Genomic DNA, 21,202 nt, shown 5'->3' on the forward strand with positions numbered 1-21,202 from the left:
CACATACACAAAAATGCATGCACTCACATGCAGAACTGGGTCTAAAACTCGCAGCATCAAGCATTGATCAACACAGTCTGTTTGGTGCTGAGAAGAGGGGCAACCTTAAAAGCTATCAATTTAATTATGGCCATTTACTCAAACTAAATACTGTCTGTCTCTCAGCAGGGTCCCACATCAGTTCTACCTCACCCCCTCCACACTGATGAGCACAATGAGCTTTACTTACTTTAATCATTGCTATCATAAAATATATCTAAACTGATTTCTGATCAGTCATTAAAACAATCTCAATTTAAACTGCATCCCACAAAATGGTATGGTAGAAGAGTGTATATGTGTGTGAAAGATTATACTTTTTTGACAGGGGCTATACAAATTCATATAATCATGGACCATATAATTGGTTGCGTGAGGTGTCTGTACATTGGAACATTTTCATTGATAACTCGATGTTTACCTGGATGTTCTTATGATTCCTTTAAAGTGTTTGACTGTACTAAAGCATAAAAATAGCATATGTTTGCAAATATTTTAGGACACTTACTCATCTCTCTAAAAAACAATGCTACAGCCAGTTATTTTACTTTGAAATATGCGCTCCGTGTCGGAAGGTCTGTTTTTGTTTTGGTCTATGTGATACTGCTAGCCTGGCTGTGCCCTCCTACGTACTTCCGCTCAATTTTCATTTTCCTTCAGTACACCGTCTGGGATTGCGGTATATTCTCTGGTTTTCTCCAATCAAATTTTAACCAGTCCAAACAGAGGGAGTAGCTGAGAATGGTGACGTTGATGTTGTGAGAAATATTTTAAATTTTGACTGCAGTATTTATTTCAACCACTATCTTTTATCCAAGTCATTCTTACATACAGTCAATTTAAAGGGTTAGTACACCTAAAAAGGAAATTTATGTCATTAATGACATAACAACACAGTTTAAGATATTTTATATTTAGTCCGACAGCATATCTAAGTGTAGGCACACTATACTGTCCATGTCCAGAAAGGGAATAAAAACATCATCAAAGTAGTCCATATGTGACATTAGTTCATTGGAATCTCTTGAAGCATCGAAAATACATTTTGGTCCAAAAATAACAAAAACTAAGACTTTATTCAGCATTGTCTCTTCCTCGTTTGTTTTCAAACCTCAAATAAAGATTCAAACGGTCATGAATCAGCGGATTGATTCATGATTCAGATCGCCAATGTCACGTGATTTCAGCAGTTTGGTAGCCTAGAAATCTAGACGCACCCTAGCGGCAGCAAATTTAATCTGCCCGCGAGTGTCGTCTAGCAACTCTCAATACCCTTCTGAGCTGGATTCCCCTTACTCTTGCCGGGCCAATCACATTGTGTATAGAGTCGGTGGGCGGGGCCATAATGACGACGACCAAGTTGCGTGTGCGTGCTTCTAGTAAACACAGAAACTGGTGAACGGCGGTCTTTCGAATCAGCTTTGACCGTGACTCTGGAAGACTTGGAGTTAAGCTTTTCTCTGAGAAAAGAACAAAGAACGGCACTGAAGTCATTCTTAAAAAGGGAAGATGTGTTCGGAGCTCAACAATCTATCAACAAGCTCTGTTTCACCTTCATTGCTCTGGTTGGTGTAGCGCTATCCTATCGCGTGCAGAGGGAGTTTGAAAGACAACCGTTTTTCACGTCCCTCGGATTGAGCCCTGTCTATGGTGAGTTTCCAGACTTTATATCTTGATGTGGGTCTGGCTTGTCAGACTAGCAGTTTGGCAGTTTGACATGCGATCCGAATCATGAATCAATACGCTGATTCGCGACCATTTGAATCTTTATTTAAGGTTTGAAAAGAAACGTTTGACCGCGGAAGACAAGACAATGCTGAATAAAGTCGTAGTTTTTGTTATTTTTTGACCAAAATGTATTTTCGATGCTAATGTCACATATGGACTACTTTGAGGATGTTTTTATTCCCTTTCTGGACATGGATCGTATAGTGTGCCTACACTTAGATTTGCTGTCGGACTAAATATAAAATATCTTAAACTGTGTTCCGAAGATGAACGGAGATCTTACAGGTGTGGAACGACATGAGGGTGAGTCATTAATTACATAAATTTAATTTTTATTTTTTTATTTTTACTTTCTTTAGTGTAGCATTGAAGTTTGAGTTTGAAAAAGGTCTGCAAAATTACAACGCACAAAGTCCACTCCAAAGAGAGTTATTGTCAGAAGGCACTGTTTCTGAACTCTCTGAAACGCATCTTGAGGTTTCTTCTGGGGATTGTACATGTCACAATATTCCTCATTTAAATAATTTCCACCCAAGGCATACCCAAATAAAAAGGATGAGGTATGGTTGAGTTGCGTTAGTAGTGTGTTGACACTTGCAGTTATGGTAAGGGGCATTTCTGAAACACGCTTGAAGTGGTTGACAACACACAGTTTTGTATCTGTTTTATATCAACAATCTCTTTCCACATCATAACCTGTATCATCTAAAATGTCCCACTTGTAGATACAAATTTGTCTGGTCACATAAATATGATATTTATGACTATACTTTACTACATTAATACTCCAGGACCTGGAGTTATTTGTAACAATATATGCTTAATTTTATTGAAGTTATAAAATGATAGATCTGTTCTCTGATGCTTTGTTTTGAGGATGAGTATCATTTGATCTAAAGCTCTTTAATGCAGTGAGTGGTGTACAGTATATAGTCTTTGCACATGCGTCAAATATGGGACATTTTGCCAGTGGCAAACATTAAAGAGTAATGTATAATGAGCCATAAGGGCAGAGAGAGAGATGGCAGGGCTCCAACAGCTTGAATAGATCGGCTGTGTCTCTACCGAAACTGACATTGTGTCAGTGTTTTTCTTGCTTGAGAGATAATTATTCTCAGAGTGCACAGAAAATTGGCCTACAAATTAATATGCCACTCCTAAAAAGGAATGGCCTATAGCAGAAATATGCACACAAACCTTTAAATATTCACCATTGTTTAAATAAAGATGTTCGTCTCCTCTTGTTCTACTTTTTTTCACAGAATGTGTTGTTAATTAATATCCTTGGGAGGTCAATGCTTACCCACAAATGCTTAAATATTAAAATTACATTTAATTAAATGTCAGTGCTGTTTTAAGAGCAGTTGAATCTAGGAAAGCACTCTTTAATAGATTACAAAGCATCATAGCTATACCTGTGTGACTTTATAGGCTGTATAGATACAAATAGAATCTCTTTATATATTCCACATTTAGCAGAAAGAGGCTAGGGGGGACCTTAGTGAGAGCTAGGCTGTCATAAAGCTATATTTCACCCCAAAAAAATGAAAATCCGGTCACTATTTACTCACCCTTAGGTAACTCCAAACATGCGTGGATATATTTGTTTTGTGCAACATACAAAAAAATATGTTTTACAGTAATTTTAGTTCATACATTGAAAGCCAGTGGGGTTCAGTGTTGGTTTGGGCCCCACTGACTTTCAATATAGACAAAAAAAAAACATTATAGACAAAAATCCTAAAGGTTTGGAACGAAATATGAACATATTTTTGAATGAAGCATTCCGTTAAATCTTACAAAATACACTATCCCTGTCCTTCAAGTAATCACAGTTCAGGTCAGGTTTATACACACGCACACACACACACTTTCCCCTTAGGTAGTGTATGAGTGGGAAGCATGTAGAAACCGTGGCATTGCGGAGACAGTCAGATGTGGGTGCACTCAACTGGGTCGTGGGTAGCATGCTGCCATGGCAACCACTTTTCACCAGCCCCCGGGCCAAAAAAATGTGTTCATTCTTTCTTTCCTGTCTTCCATCTCTCTGTCTCTCTCCCTCCCTGTTTCGTTTGAGAAAGCCATGCTAAACTCTGGCAGAGGATCTACTGTACTGTGTTCTGAAAAGAGGTTGTGAGGAATGCGCTCACTCTGATTGCTCATCACTGCAGAGCATCTCACAGACAAGCAAAATCCCATTCAGACGCCCTTTTAAAAGTCTACACATACACATAAGCGTGCAAAGAGCCTTTTCTTTTATCTTGAAACTTTGCAGCTTTATCTTTAATTGTAAATAACGTTGTAATGTCATTTGCATCTTTGGACATTTCTGGATGAAAAAGGGTATAAAATTTTTTTACCCAAATGGAATAATGAATGGATTTGATGCAATTGTGTGCTCCGAAAGAGCTACACAGCATTAAGCCACTTTCCAATCATCTATTGATTTATTATCGGACCATAAACATCACGATTTGGCAGGTTTTACATTTGAAGCCTATCATACAGGGCCAGTCTCAGTTTTTAACAGCTGTTGCTGCCTTCCAGCTACATGTATAAATTCATATAACAAATTGCATAGCAGCTGCATCTGGCAATGGTGTGGCCGCGCTTAGGTGGGGGTGGAATAAAGTAATTCCAAACCATTACCCATCTAGGTCTGTTTAACTCGCGAAACTCCTGCCTCTCTCTCTCTCTCTCTCTCTCTCTCTCTCTCTCTCTCTCTCTCTCTCTCTCTCTCTCTCTCTCTCTCTCTCTCTCTCTCTCTCTCTCTCTCTCTCTCTCTCTATTGAAATGCACTGATTCACTGACAGAGCATAATCTGACCTGACTTTGGCAGCAATGCCACATATTAAATGAACATTGGTGCTTACGTTTAAGTCATTTAGTACTGGATGTCAATCACAGATAAAAGCTAACCTGCACAATGATCCTGAACCGGGAAGGTCAGCTGTCAGAGCTTCAAATCTGGCCTCTTTACTAGTCTTCCTGTTAATCTCAAGAGACCAAGGGCTCTGCTTTTTGTTTGAAAACCATAAATATAATTTAAGAAAAGTTTATCATTTTGGGCGTAACAAATTAGGTCCTTTATTAAAATGTGTTTTAGTTGATAAGATTACAAGTTTGTTCACTTTCAACCACTTCTGTCCTTTCAAGGCCCAGAAAGGTAGTAAAGACATTGTTAAAATAGTCAATGTGACTCCAGTTAGTTCAAACCTTAATTTTATTAAGTAATGAGAATACTTTGTGTGCACAAAAAACAAACCAAAATAATAACTTTATTCAACGATTTCTTCTCATCTGTGTCATTCTCCTGCACAGTTTACGTTGGCCAGCTCCTGTGTCAACATCACACACATGTGTTGTGTTACTCACTTGAAAAGCATCGGCCAATGGTAAGCCGGGGTTCTGACGTAGCTCTGATGTAACTCGGAAGAGCTGTGTTGTATTTACTACATCAACAGCTAAAGTCGCTATTTTTGTTTGATTTTTGCACACAAAAATATTTACAAATATTGCGCAAAATTGATTACTGTCCGTAGCAGGTCGGGGTGGGGGGGTGGGGGGTGGGGGGGGGTGGGGGTGAGTCCTGTAAAAAAAAGTTCCTGGTACAAATTGTTCCGGGTAATTTCGGTGGAAACGGGGCTATGGTGTACAAAAGTAATCCAGTCGTATATGCTTTTCGTCTGCCTCTGGAAGTGGTGGTCAACTCAAAATGACTCAGTTTACACCTGTTTTTTTTTACGTTGTTCACTTGTGATCCGATTGACCCAAAATGCATCTTAATACCAAGTGTAAACAGGGCCTTAGAGTAAAGTAGGCCTAAAATGATTTATCAGTAAGGAGCTAATCTCCATAGAACATCATAGATCTTTCAGTTTCATAATGGAGGATTCTCATTGAAGTTACATGTTAATCAATAACTATATATATATATATATATATATATATATATATATATATATATATATATATATATATATATATATATATATATATTGTGCAAAGCTTTTTTATGACTTTTGTACAAAGTTGCTAAATAGAGGAGGGAGAACGCTGAGTGGAGAGAAGGAGAGCGATGACCTGTGTAATCTTTACGTTCTAAATTCTACACTAATGAATAGCTCATTGATTTTCTTTACGGCTGCCCTGTTTTGCCTGTCTATGGCCCATTAAAGCTCTTAAACACTGTTGATAAATGGAGAATGGTTCATGCACTGTCACAGATGCTCACTGGATGTCCTCAATACAGGCTCCCAAGAAACTCTGAGTGAGCTTTTGTGGTTCACTTAGTAATTGTTAACATTTTTAATTTCTTTTATTTGTATTTAGTCTGAGCATGTCGTACTGGGGCTTCTGTCAGCATCACTATAAGCTTTAGTGTAGCCCAGAATTTGTCAGGCAGCATCTCAACACCTCTGGGTTAACGTCATTAGCTCATTAACATTAATGGGATAGATTTGTTATGCAACACGATTGCACAGCTGCTTCTCTCAGAGCTTCATCTCCTTTTTCAGAACTCCCTTGGCAAATCAGAAAAAAGTTCCTGACCAACTTATTTCTGCAGGACCTCCTGGTTTGAGCTGACTGGTTTTGATTTCTGCAATGGAATAATCAGTAGCAGTGTTCATTACATACAAAATACAAATAAGCAAGTCAGTAAACTAAAAATTATCTTTTTTGGAAAGAAAGGGATTTAGCAGTTTTTTATCTTATGGAGAAGAGTTCTAAAGCAATAAGATACCCCAAAAATATTCACATGGATGCAATTATAAGGTGTTGAAGAGACCAATTGCACAGGGTTGCCATGGAAACACCAGTGGCACATGCAAGAGTGTGCAATTTTACGGTCTTCTTTTTTCTCTTTGTGTGTGTTTGAAGCTATTTTTAACAAGCATTATATAAGCACTCTAAGTCACTAGCAGCATGCATCTCCCATTTATCTATTGTCTCTGTTCTTCAGGTTTGCCTGACCTTCAACTAACACTACTGTTTTAATTAGGCAGTTATGCACAAGCATGAGAATAAAAACAAATGTGATTGGTTGAAGAATACTACATGTCCAAATCTCTGGCTGATGCAGCTAAACGTGCATGTGTAACATCCATTATCAGGAAACTGTGCCCCAAAATATCAAGAATTTTGAAATGTTATTATTTTAAAAACTCATATTCTTGCTTATGCCCAATGTTGATAACATGAAGCAGGATATTCAGAGAAACAAACAGTATTTCATAATAAATCAAAAGAGAAACTCATAGAATGCAACCATCAAATATAAATGAGACTGAACGAAGAACAGAGGAAACCAAGGGCTTAAATATACACGGATAATGAGGGACATAATGAACCCCATGCGAATGCAATTACAAACTAGCGAACAGATCTCAGTCTATAGCAAGGAAAGGGAACACAATGGGAATGAAACCAAAACATAACTAAACAGACTTAAACATAACCCTGACATAAATGTTGTGGGGTGGTCACAGACCACAGAGAGACACAACAAATATTGAGATTAGCTTCTTTTTCTTTTTTTTCATTGACTATTACCACCAATCCTGAATTTGTGGTTACAGCTATCAAAATACCAAAAATTATTTTAATAGGTACTTTAAATTCTGGTTCATAAATCACACAAACACACACAATGAATAGTAATAAGCCATGAAATGGTCAACCCTCAAAACATTTTTCAAAATAAAAGAAAACAAAACTAGCAAATATTATCACACCTTACAACATTACTAAAACTAAAATCTATTAAAAAAAATCTAATAAAATATTAGACTGAACGAGAAAATGTATCCTGTTTGGAGCATGTAGACTGTTATGCAGACAAATCATATGTTAGAAAAATTGTTGTTAAAGAAATTCACCAAAGAATGAAAATTCTGTGATCATTCCCAGGTAGGGAAAATGGTTTGGCCCAAAAATGGCCCAGATCCAGCAGGACAGAAGAAATAACTCAGCCCGGTTGCGGTTGCCAGATTCGGGATGGACACGGGATGAATGACGCCCCAAAAACGGGCCAAATATACTGGCCCGAGTCTGAGTACAGCATTGGGCCACAATCACACCGACAAGAATTGAACACTCTGCATTGACTCGAGCCTGGGAACTGAAACTTAGCCAACACTGCCATGCTAAAATTGTACACTTAGTTGGTAGTCTTGTTTGTTAAATTAAAAAATATATGTGCACTTATGCTTTCTTATACACAATTTAAAAGCATTTTTGTGTTGAGTACAACTTCTAAAATAAAGACTCCTTCCAGTTTTTATATAAAAACACAAAATTGCATTGTTACCTTAAAATCTTTAAGATGGCACCTACTTCCAGGTAAAAAAAAAAAAATGTAAATATATTTTACAGTGCCCTTGATAAGCCTACATGCATGTCCTTGTTAAATGCCTCCTTAAACATGTCAACTAAATACACTGTAAAAAAATATTTTTTAAATAAAAATTAAAATTCAGGTCTCCAATTGAACATTTTCTATACTGATCGCATTTACATTTTTCAGTTGGCCGAATTAAATTTCTGTGAATTAAATTGCATCAATTCACAGAATTTCAATATGGCCAAATGAAAAATTTAGATGTGATCAGTCACTAGAAAATGTTCAAAAAACATTGTTTTTTTGTTTTTGTTTTTTTACAGTGTATGGCAACTTTGCAAAGATTAAGGGTCTGCCCCCTTACACCCTGTTTTATTTATGGCATCCCCACCTACTACCCTACTACCCCATGCCTACCCCGTAACATTTATATGTGAAACCTAACAATAACATACAGCTTTTTAAGACCTACCAAAAAGTGTAATGAACAAATAAAGAAAAAGAAAGAAAGACAACCTCAGAAGCCTCCTCAAGTAAGCGGACCCTAAAAGAGGGATAGATTGACAGAAAGAGAGACAAAAAGGGATACAGACATTGGCACCTAGTCTTAGAAATCTCACACTGATTGCATGGTAAATGTTAACATTTGGAACATACCTTAGGTAGAATTTGCTTTTGAGCCTGCTCTTTTCTTCCTTCCTTTTCTGACCAAAGCGAGCTGCAGCTATCTTTTGTTTTTGTTTTATCTCCATCTGATGCACTGGAAGTACATGCATTTCTTCACACTGATTTAGAAAAAAGGAAGAAAAAAATCTGTCACAATACTATAGACTGTTACCAATCTAGTGCAAAAAAGCATGTCATATTCTGGCTACAGACAAAGCAATAAGAGTTAATTATATGAATTTATTAGAAAATTAAGACTTTACATTGGTTAGTTCAGGTGTCCTGCAGAGTGTAGCACCAACCAGCTCCATGCCTGGATGTTTTCAGTAATCCTAGAGACTTTACCTGATTCAGGTGTGTTTAGTTAGGGTTAGAGCTAAACTCCACAGCAAAGTGGCCCTCCAGGAACTGAATTTGACACCCCTGGTCTAAGTTATGCACTTTTGCAACAAACTTTTGAACTGTCAGCTTCTTAGGAATTATTAAAGGAGTAGTTCAAGTTAAAATTAAAATTACCTCATGATTTCTCACCCTCAAGCCATCCTAGGTGCATATGACTTACTGTATCTGAGTTACATTAATAAATATCCTGATGCTTCTATGCTTTACAATGGCAGTGACGAGGTCCATTGAGTTTGAAGTTAAAAAAAAGTGCATCTACTTATCATAGTTACTCCACACGGCTCCGGGGGGTTAATAAAGGCCTTCTGAAGTAAATCGATCGAGTTTTGTAAGAAAAATATCCATATTTAAAACTTTATAAAGTAAAATATCTAGCTTCTGTCAGACCATCTTCTGTATTCAACTTAAAAAGTTGTGACGTATGACGTCGGACATAGCAAAAGAGTTTTGAACTGCGAGAGGTTTTACACCTTCTGCGGACACAAAGACAACAGATCTCTGTTTTTAGAGAAAAAAAAACTTCAGTGAAAGCTTTAAACATTTATGTAATATTTAATTAAATATAATTCAGTATTTTAATGATATTAAGTACAATGGTGATGAATGTTATGCCATGAATGTCATGATTTGCAGAATTGACAATGAGAAACTTTTATTTTATTTTAAAATGTAGTATCACGTTTTAGTAGAATTTAGTATCTTGTTGACAAAATCAGTAGTAAAGCTTGAGAACACAAATATAATAATACAAAATGAATAATAGTAAGTTACAAGTGGCACTAATGAGCCTGATAAAGATAAGGGTTAAAGAAATCCTATCTTAACCTGTTATGTTTCATTCCCAAGCTTAACCACGGTAGCCATATGTTTTTTATGACCACTCCTGATTTAACCAGTCATCATGGCACACATTAAATTAAATTTCATATTGCTTTCATATAACTGCTACAATCATCCTCTTCATGTTGAGAAACCATTTTACTTCTCTTTAAATGGTCTATGAACTGAGCAGCAGCTGTTGTAGTGTGTGGCAGTGTGGAACAGATGGTTATGCATATTCAGACAAGTTTTGTTCACTGTAAAAATGAATTAGCATCTTTAATGTGAGTGTTTGACAGGAGGGTCAGAAGGTCCATTGATGTCAGGAATGACCCTGCTGGTGTGTTCTTAATGACTTTCCAATGTCCTCCATTCAGTCAAAATCCCCATTAATTGCTATTTTTGTACAGTTTTGATCATTTGGAAGCAGAAACAGTAATGTAAAGTATGACCAAGATCAGTAAATACATTTAGTCCCTGCATAAATAAATAAATAAATAAATAAATAAATAAATGAATGAATGAATGAATGAATGAATGAATGAATGAATGAATGAATGAACGAATGAATGAATAAATAAATACATTTTTGGACATATACTATGGTAATGGCACATTAATATGTTAAGCATTCAGTACTATGGTATATATCAAAGTATTATTTTGAACTGTAAAAAGTTCTATTCAAATAAATAAATTATGTATTCATTCAAATAACATTTGAAGTACCATCTCTGGGTAATGAAATGTAGTTTCTCAGGCACACACTCAACACTCTTTTTTGCATACCATAGATGTCTACAGATCATAAGTTGGAGTCCATCTCTTTAGCATGAGATGATGCATTATTCATATATGTGGTGGAGTCTGAGTTGCTTGATGTCTCTGGAAGAAGATAAATAGGCAGAGAACAAAATGAATCACAAAGAATTATTTTCAAAAGACATGAAGAGAGTAAGAAATTAGAACATTACATGGTCATATATTAAAGGGGCAGTAGTGGTCGACTGACATATCGCCATGGCCAATATATTGTCGATATTTGAAGTTTTGCTATTTGACTTTGTCGGAAGTAGGGTTGTGTGTAGCGTTTGAATTAACTAATCAAACTATTTCGGTTCCATTTATTAATTCCGTTTCTTAACGAATTCTAATTTAGATTCCAATAGTGTAAAACAACAACAACAAAAAAACACATTTTACCCATGGTTCCCTTTATCGAGTGAACTCGCACTGCGTCATCGTAGATGACACTTCTGGGAACGCCCCAGTGTGACGCTACTGAAGCTTGAATGAAAAAAGGCCAATCCTGATTGGTGTTGCGTCATGACGTAGCGAGTGACGGCATATCTAGAAGGTACAAAGGGCCGGCACATAGCTGAGTTAGCTTTCTGCTCTTCAGCGTTAGCACTCTGTGTTTGTCGTCTTTTTGGTGTTGTTTGTCCCGTAGGAAACAATATATTTTTAGAAATTATCGCGAGCGAGCAATTCAGACAGTGTGTGCCTCCCTGTCTAGTTTTATTTCGGCCACGGACACACACCAGCTCTGTGTGCAGTGCCTTGGTGTGCAGCATGCCCGGGCCACTCTCGAGGGGGCGGCCTGCGGCGAATGTGATAAGCTGCCGCTGAGAGAGCTGTGCTCGCGGCTGGCCGTGTTCGATGAGCCAGCCTCCCCACCAGGGTCTCCCATTCTTCCCCGATCTACACAACAAGGACGCACTGGAGGAAGTCAGACCAGTTGTTGGTGTGTTTTGGTCCACCCAAGAAGGGCCGCCTAATAATGACTAATGATGATAAATAGAATCCACCTGTGTGTAATCAAGTCTCCTTATAATTGCACCTGCACTGTGATAGTCTCAGAGGTCCGTTTAAAGCACAGAGAGCATCATGAAGAACAAGGAACCCACCAGGCAGGTCAGAGATACTGTTGTGGAGAAGTTTAAAGCCGGATTTGGATACAAAAAGATTTCCCAAGCTTTAAACATCCCAAGGAGCACTGTGCAAGCGATAATATTGAAATGGAAGGGGTATCAGACCACTGCAAATCTACCAAGACCTGGCCGTCCCTCTAAACGTTCAGCTCATACAAGGAGAAGACCAGAGATGCAGAGAGAAGAGGCCCATGATCCCTCTGGATGAACTGCAGAGATCTACAGCTGAGGTGGGAGACTCTGTCCATAGGACAACAATCAGTCGTATACTGCACAAATCTGGCCTTTATGAAAGAGTGGTAAGAAGAAAGCCATTTCTTAAAGATATCCATAAAAAGTGTCGTTTAAAGTTTGCCACAAGCCACCTGGGAGACACACCAAACATGTGGAAGAAGGTTCTCTGGTCAGATGAAGCCAAAATTGAACTTTTTGGCAACAATGCAAAACGTTATGTTTGGCGTAAAAGCAACACAGCTCATCACGCTGAACACACCATCCCCACTGTCAAACATGGTGGTGGCAGCATCATGGTTTGGGCCTGCTTTTCTTCAGCAGGGACAGGGAAGATGGTTAAAATTGATGGGAAGATGGATGGAGCCAAATACATGACCATTCTGGAAGAAAACCTGATGGAGTCTGCAAAAGACTGGGACGGAGATTTGTCTTCCAACCAGACAATGATCCACTAACGTTACAGAGTGCAAGTCATTATTCTATCGATATGTAATGCTAAAAAAGGTTTGTTAGTACATCATTTCAGCAACATGACAAGCCAACGAATTAGTAGGTTTCAAAAGTTGCTTTTGCACAGTGCATGACATTTTATCTGTATGTTATGCGGCTAGAGTTTTGACAGTGAGTCAATGGGCTCCGACGAGGAATTCGCACCTACAGCAACTTCGAGGAATGAAACAAATCAAGCAGGGATACTACTTGTCAAGCAGAAATCTGGCTAACTCTGTATCGGTTTTCAATCCTTTCAGGACACGTAACGTTAGCTCCCTCCACCTCGGAAAAGCCGCTCCGCGTATTATTTCGGGCCCTATCTAATTCTTTCTTTTTGTCTTTTTTGTCATCGTCATCTGTCTTTTTCCGTTTACCCGTCTTTTTTTATGAGCAGGTCCCAGTTGAGGAATTGGCAGTGTGGATTGTTTGTCTGCCGTAAGCAAAACTGAATTAAAAACTTTTGGGTAATCAATAATAAGAAAATAATACTTAATACATTTTAAAACTTATTAAACTTAAAAATTATAAATTTATTGGACAATCCATGTTTTTCTTCAATGTACAGGAGTTTTTTTCCCCCACAGTGGATGCACGAGAGATTCATATTTCATATTAAAGACAGACTTTAAGAAATTGATATCACAGATAAACAACGCACGCACGCACGCACGCACACATCTTTTATTTTTTATTTTATTTTTACAATAACTCCTTAGGCTTTGACCTTTCTAATGTTTTTTAGTCATAGGTTGTCTGCAAATTAATAGGAAACCCAGCAGTTTTTTTTTTTTTTTTTTTGTAAAATAAGTTTTCTATAAAATATTACAAAAATAATAATAATAATTAGTATTAGTATTATATTGTTATATTTATTCTGACATAATCTTTTTTTATTTGTAATTATGAAAATGTTATTGTAATGGTAATATTTCTTTTTTTAAATATTTTTAGCAGTAATAATAATCATAATTATTATTATTAGTCACGTTAATATAAAAACACTTTTAATTTGTGAAAAATCATAATAACAATAATCGCATTTTAAATCACAATCGCAATTTTAACCAGAATAATCGCAATTATATATTTTCCCCAAATCGTGCAGCCCTAGTTTATATATGTTACCTTGTGTGTATTTGACAGTATTAGAGCAGTAAGACTACTTAGTCTAGTAATCACATGTGTTTGACAGGCTTGTATTGCGTGCACTCATTCACTGTTGCTAGCAGTCTGCATGTCAGGCGCATGGGGTTGTACCTAGTCTTTTAATGAGTCATGGGTGTGTTTTGGGATAACATTTAACTGTTAGTGGCATTATAACAATGTGGAAGCAACAGCAACTCAGACATAAAATCTTAGAGTGGGGTCAGCACATGCTGAGGCACACATTGGGCAGAAGTTTACATCTTTCTGCAGAGTCACTAGCTATAGACCTCGAAATTTTGTGTGTCCTACAGATTAGATTCAGAGAGCTTCATGGAATGGGTTTCCATGGCCGAGCAGCTGCATCCAAGCCTTACATCACCAAGTGCAATGCAAAGCGTCGGATGCAGTGGTGTAAAGCACGCCGAGCATGAAGATGGCTTGTGGTCATCTGATTCCATCTGACATAATTATGTCGCAATGAGGTGTCAAAACACCAAATACAGGAACTACACGTCTGGTGTCAAAGGCAATGTCGCTAAGGCAATAGAAAAAAATCTCTGTCTGATATTTCATGTTGTTTCAAAATTTAAATCTGTATCAATAAGATTAATACAACCCTCTCTGAATATGTTCAGTGTTTAAAAAAAACAATAAGCAAAACATTAAAAAAGTAACACATACTAGAAAGTAGCAGTTGCAAAACAAAAACTCTTTTTCTTCCCCTACAGGCTGCTTCGAGTGTTGCATCAAGTGTCTGGGCGGTGTCCCCTATGCCTCTTTGGTGGCCACCATCTTGTGCTTTTCAGGTGTGGCTCTGTTCTGCGGCTGTGGGCATGTGGCACTTACGGGCACTGTGACCATGGTGGAAAACCATTTTTCTCGCATCACCTCCGACCATGCTTCCCTCATTGATGTGTAAGTGTGTTTGAATAAATGGCCATGAAAATGTTTCAAATACCACAAATTGGGATAACTCCCCAATGATAGCTGTGTCAGTACATTAGATTGCTACTGTGAGGTGCTTGAGGGGGTATATTTGCTACATTAGGGCATATTTAGAGAGATGAAAAAAGCAAATCTTGATTTTGTTAATCTGTTAACACAATAAGGTTCCATGTTAATATTAGTTAACTACATTAGTTAACATAAACTAACAATTAAATATACTTCTATTACATTTATAATCTTAGTTAATGTTCATTTCAACATTTACTCAACATATACATTATTTTAATTGAAAGTTGTATATGTTATTTCATTTAAGTTTTATTGATCCTGAACTAACATGACCTATTAATGAAGCGTCATATTTCCAAACTTTAACAAAGATTTAAAAATACTGTCACGCATGTATTGCTCATTGTTAGTTAATGTTAGATAGTCGGTATTCCGGTGGCAGGACACTTGCCGTGGTTTTTATTGCCTTTTTTCCTTATCACGTATTTTAGTAATCATCATAAATTAGATATCTTTGGAGAGCTTGGACACTGAAATTGGACATTGCTTACCATGGTATTTTTATGATATCAACTTCAAATTTGGAACACAACTTGGTTAGACATATAGCTTTGATTATGTAGTTAGTTTATAGTACAAATTATTTTGTACTATATTTTGAATAAAATAAAAATATTTAGTTTTTATTTAGTATTTAGTACATTTTCTTCACAGTACATTTGTACAGCTTTTTAAACTTGAACTTTTAACTTCTCCAATAATCTGCTGAGTGTATTATTTAAAAAATAGGCCAACCTTACGGCCCCTGAAGTTCAGATATTAAAAAGAATAGTGACAGTTAACAGGTGAATGCATTAACCAATGCTAACTAGCACAACCTTATTGTAAAGTGTTAAAGTTTATAATTTTGTACCTGTTTGAATTCATGTCTATGACTGCTCAAGAGTGAGTATGGTAATGACCTCTAGAGCGCCAGTAAATAACTAGCTGCACTTTTTTTCCATCATTTCATCTTGAGCTTTACTGGGAGCACATGGCCTTTGATTTCCTGTGTACATATTCAGTGTCAGTATACACAGTCCCTTTGATCAAATCTGCCAAGAGTACATCTGCAGGCCCCACACCAAAATTAAAATTGTTCCCAGCTAAATTGTTTACTGAGCAAGAACTCTAGCAAATGTTATCTTAAATAAACCATGACTTTATGTTTTGGTATCATTTTATCTAAACTGATCTGTTTTCATGTATGTGAGGAATTTCTCAACATTATCACATATTTCTAGGTTTCAATATATAAATATGTGATAATGTTGAGAAATTGTTGCCCATCACAGATCTCTCTAATTAGCACATTCACTACAGATAAATGTTTCCTTTGTTTTACAGGGTTCAGATTTTGCAGTACATCATCTATGGAATCGCCTGCTTCTTCTTCCTGTATGGCATCATTCTGTTGGCTGAGGGCTTCTACACCACCAGCGCTGTCAAAGAGATGCACAGCGAGTTCAAGACGACTGTGTGTGGACGCTGCATCAGTGCATTGGTAATGCCAGCACCCATATACAAGCATGGACATACAAATCAACCCACCTAGGCACATTTGAAAAACATGCCTCTACCTACCTGTACCTATACATACAATTGAGTTTCAGTTTTCAGCATTCTTGGACAATACGATGTCCTCAAAAGGAATACACTTTTGCCATAGTGCATGATTAGTAAACGAATACATTTGATGTTTGCATAACATTACCAACCTCACTATGCTTAGTGTAGAACCCGATAGAGTATTAACCTTTTAGTGAACATCACCAGACATTTTGGGCCCTATTTTAACGATCTGAGTGCATGGTCTGAAGCGCATATGGCACAAGTGCACGTAGGGCATGTCCAAATCCACTTTTGTTAATCAACAGAAAAAGGTCGGTGTGCCAGGGGCATGGTCCAAAAGGGTTGTACCTAGTATCTTAATTAGTCATGGGTGTGTTTTGAGCGTAACATGCAATAAACCAATCAGGGAGTCATCTTCCTTTCCCTTTAAAAGCCAGTTGCGCTTGCACCATGGCGGAATTTGCGAGCTGAAAGACTGAACGCTTCTCCAAAGAGGAATCCTTTTATTTTTAATATTTAAAAATGTTTGTGTGCTGCTGTGTGTCCCTTTGTGTGTAATTAGCAGTGTATGTGCGTAGAGCAATCGGCTATAGGCGCATACTAACGCGCTCTTTAAATAATAAAAATAACGTGCTATTGACTTTAGACCTGGTGTTTGTTGGTCAATGGCGCAGTCATTTTCAGTTGCCTCAAAATGGCAACATGCTAAAAATGCACTTGAACACATCCTGTTTCTAGACCACCACACATGAGTACATTTGCTATTTCACGCTGGACGTGAAAATGATAACTGTGCAGGACTGAAATTAGCAAAAAACTCTTGCGTCACCTTGCGTTGCATCGTTTTTTTCAAATACGCTTTACAAACATATACATGCTCATTCAAATGCATTTACCTCCCTCCATAAACATTCAACTCTTCTGGACAGATTAGTGCTATGTACCCGAATTCCTATAATTCTGCTGCAGATGTCCAGTAAGAGCCATCTTTAAAGCCTTCAGGCCATATATGGATGTGTCTTTGGTATGTGTATGTACACGTGTGATGTTTTTTTTTAAGCTGGGAATCGTATGTATGTTCTCATGAGTGATTGTGATGATCTAGTGGCAACACATCCAAGGTGATTCAGCTGTAAATAAATCATCATTCTGGGTCACATTTATACTGTATACACTGCAGGATTGGGGTGGATTCAAACAGGATTAAAACTATGAGATTATTCCCGCCATTATGATATTAAATATATGGATATTTAGCATGAAAGGCAACAAACTGCAACAAACTGAACCTGAACTTGTCTCTTTTACTTTTTCTTTTTTAAGTTTGTGTTCCTTACCTACATTCTGGGCTTGGGATGGCTAGGCATCTTTGGCTTCTCTGCGGTGCCTGTGTTCCTCTTTTATAACATGTGGACTACATGTGGTGCCATGAAGTCCCCTATTGCCAATCTAACCTCTGTGGACAACATCTGTGTTGATGTGCGGCAGTATGGTAAAAACCTTTACCTTGAATCATTAGATTATACTTGGTTATATTGATTGAATGGAGCAGTTGAGATAAACCTGTCAGTGCTAATTAGTGCACACTTCAGTTTCTTTCCCTGGCATTTACTACCAGTGGAAAACCATTTAAACATGTATTCCATTTAATCATCTGTAATTATTCAAGTGTATTGCTTTGGCATTCTTTATATGTTTTTAGATGAATGTATGTAATAATGTAATAAAATATATATTTTTAGGAATCATCCCATGGAACGCTAGCCCTGGTAAAGCCTGTGGGTCCACACTAAGTGACATCTGCAATACTAGTGAGGTAAAAATGTACCTCATTTGTCCATGAAGTTCACCACATTTGGAATGTTAGGAAGTTATTTAAACCTGGCATGGAATAAAATGTCAGAAATAAGTTTAAAATAATAATAAATAAGACTTCAAATAAGTTTACTGAGCAAAATAAATAAATGCAGTAAATGCAATTTGAGGCAGTAAGAAAAAATTCTGATAGCCTGCACTGCAAGTTAATCAGATTTTTATAACAGAATAGCAGACTATTGACATAAAATGTTTTTACTCTACCCAACAAAAATGTGGACATTTACGGCAAAATATAATGCAATAAATTACATAATACATTTCCATATAAGGGAAACAATGGCTTTTTTTCTTCAATATACTGCAATAAATTAATTGAACATGTATGGCCATATATTTAAACATTTAGCATTACATGAAGTATTCATAAGGTTTTATCCACTTTACCAGCCAACTTAAAGTTGTATCCTTTATTGTATACATATATTGCATATATTGATTTTATATATATATATATATATCTATATATATATATATATATATAGATATATATATATATATATATATATATATTATATATTTATTATTATTATTATTATTATTATTATTATTATTATTATTATTATTATTATTATTAATATTATTATTATTATTTAAGAACTCAGGTACATTTCTCAGGCAATGCTATTTTATTTTAAATGAGTAATATTACAGTTTGTGCGGCTAGGTCTGTAGTTCTGTTTTTTCATAGTAATGCTGGTAATGGATTTCATAACATTTCATTGCAGTTCTATCTGTCCTACCATCTTTATATTGTTGCCTGTGCTGGAGCTGGTGCCACTGTGATCGCACTGGTAAGATTTCATGTTAAATGTTCATTTAATTATTTCCTTAAGTAACTTGTGCTATAAATCTAGAATAATTGTTGAAAATGGTTTAACATTGCTTAGTTAAGAATTGCTCTAAGGTGTAGAGAAAAAGGTACAAAATATTGCCGTGGACCTATTTCGCAATATTCTGTCATCAGTTTAGGATCTTTAGGCACAGATTGAAGTGGTGCAGCTTTTGTTGTAAAGTTACTAAAACGATGTTTGGTCTCATGCACTGGTTTGTCTCTCTTCCATTCAGCTCATCTATGTGATGGCCACAACGTATAACTTTGCTGTGTTGAAGTTTAAGAGCTACGACCACAGTCACACCACTAAATTTTGAGCTTAACAGCAAAGTCTGTGAAAGTTGTTCTCAGAGATAGAGAGAAAAAGAGATAAAGTGTAAAAGAGGTCAGGAAAAAGGTAAGGTAGATAAATAAGTAAATAAATAGAGATTTGTTATTTCTAATAGCATTGGACTTATTGTATAGAGTGCATGTAGTGCGTATTAATGTTATTGCCTATTGCCTAATGTTAAAATAATACTTACCATTGTGTTTCTGTACTTGTTTGACAAGGTCTGATCTCTTGACAAAACAAGCACAATACATTTCACTCACTTGATGTTTTCCATATATTTGACCTGTGTTAACTAGGACCAATCAAGAATAGCACTTATGACTAATACAGAATAGTGTAGCTTATTTACAGTTTATGAGAAAATAACATTTCAGTAGGCCTAGTGAGAACATAACTGTCAGTCAAACAACACCTACAGGATGGCAACTAGGGGGAAAAACTGTATTTGATAAGTATGTTGCTCCTTTTGATTATATTCGCCCTGAGGCACCAGTAGTACAGAATTCAGTCAGATAGAAAAGACAAGGTAAGTGCAGTAGATGAAAAGAGCATAGTTATTGCTGTTATGAAAGATAATAGGAATGGTGTGTTAATGCTCAAAAAGAAAACTTGTACTTTTGCTACTTGTACCTGTGAAGGGTGTGACTGTACTTTTTAACTTCATGTGATGTTTTGCATTCATGGGAAATTACTAAAAAAATGCCATTGTCTTTCAGAGTCTTAATTGTGTTAGATTTATCCAACTAACTTTAGTATTGTTTATTATTGAATTCAAATAGCTTATAGTTACTGTGGCTTTTGTATTATTCTTAAACCAGTATAGTTCCTGTTTTTAGAAATAATCAGAAATAAAAAAATATATATATTGTTGAGATGATAATTTCTCTTTATTTGATAGATCAGCTCTTTTTTTACATTTCTTTGGATACCAGTAGTCCTTACATCATCTTTTATTTGCTAACTGAAACATTTCATATTTCATGTGATGGTGGCTACATCGAAAAAAGTGAAACGTCTGCGTTATTTAAATTAAGAGCATTTAAATATTGGCTTTACACCAGAGTGTTGTAGGCTTTACTTACTCCAGAAATTATTATGGGTTTTATTTATTTTTCTGGTGCATAACAGAAAATATGATGCTTCTTTTGAAAAGACATAAAAATTAAGGTATTTTGGAGTTGTTTATCTTTAGCAAGTTAACTAAGTTAAACATTAACTAACAAAATGTTTTTGGTTCTGTCTTAAGTAAAATTTGTACGTCCATATTATAGCTAATTTATTTATTTTTTAAGGAAAAATTACAAAATTGTATTTAAATACACATTTTGGCTAATGTCTAAAGACAATATATTTATTGAGTGGGGTATGGTCTTTAATAAATCAAACATAGTATGAATGTTTTGTTTTTGTGCAAATAGATATGTTTGGTTAATAAATAGAGTTTATTATTATTATTATTATTATTATTATTATTATTAAATAGAGATCTCGATTACAATACCCATGCAATCTTATTCTTAAATTACAATTCAGTGTTGTCTATTAAATCTTTTTATTTTATTTATTTAACTACAATCACAGGGAAACATTCAAATCTGCTTGATGCTGCTGCTGACCCAGAGAGGGCAGTTGTCATGTATATAGGAATAATCTTTTGAAAATAACTTAAAGGTGCACTATGTAGTATTTTTGCAGTAAAATATACAAAAAACCACTAGGCCAGTGTTGCATATTTTGTTCAGTTGAGCTCTTACAATACCCCAACTGTTTACAACTATATGTAAATTGTAAGA

The 21,202-nt window shown here is 36.1% G+C and overlaps 1 protein-coding gene across 5 annotated transcripts in view; it reads left to right on the forward strand.

Annotated features, from left to right (window-relative positions):
* Window positions 1-21,202, forward strand: part of gpm6ba (glycoprotein M6Ba) — a 75,479-nt gene that overhangs the window by 51,460 nt on the left and 2,817 nt on the right. For 4 of the 5 annotated variants that reach the window (XR_010904756.1, XM_067441554.1, XM_067441556.1 and 1 more), the window contains 5 exons: window positions 14,526-14,712; window positions 16,141-16,297; window positions 17,689-17,857; window positions 18,108-18,181; window positions 18,969-19,034. Coding sequence is in view for 4 of the 5 variants with exons in the window: in XM_067441554.1 (XP_067297655.1) it covers window positions 14,526-14,712; window positions 16,141-16,297; window positions 17,689-17,857; window positions 18,108-18,181; window positions 18,969-19,034 (653 nt within the window). In the remaining variant the exon portion in view is untranslated. Of the gene's footprint in view, window positions 1-14,525; window positions 14,713-16,140; window positions 16,298-17,688; window positions 17,858-18,107; window positions 18,182-18,968; window positions 19,035-19,308; window positions 20,280-21,202 lie in introns of those variants that run through there. The other variant, XM_067441555.1, reaches the window with a different exon arrangement.

Source organism: Pseudorasbora parva, chromosome 4, assembly GCF_024679245.1.
Source record: "Pseudorasbora parva isolate DD20220531a chromosome 4, ASM2467924v1, whole genome shotgun sequence".
In the NCBI taxonomy this organism is placed as follows: domain Eukaryota; kingdom Metazoa; phylum Chordata; class Actinopteri; order Cypriniformes; family Gobionidae; genus Pseudorasbora; species Pseudorasbora parva.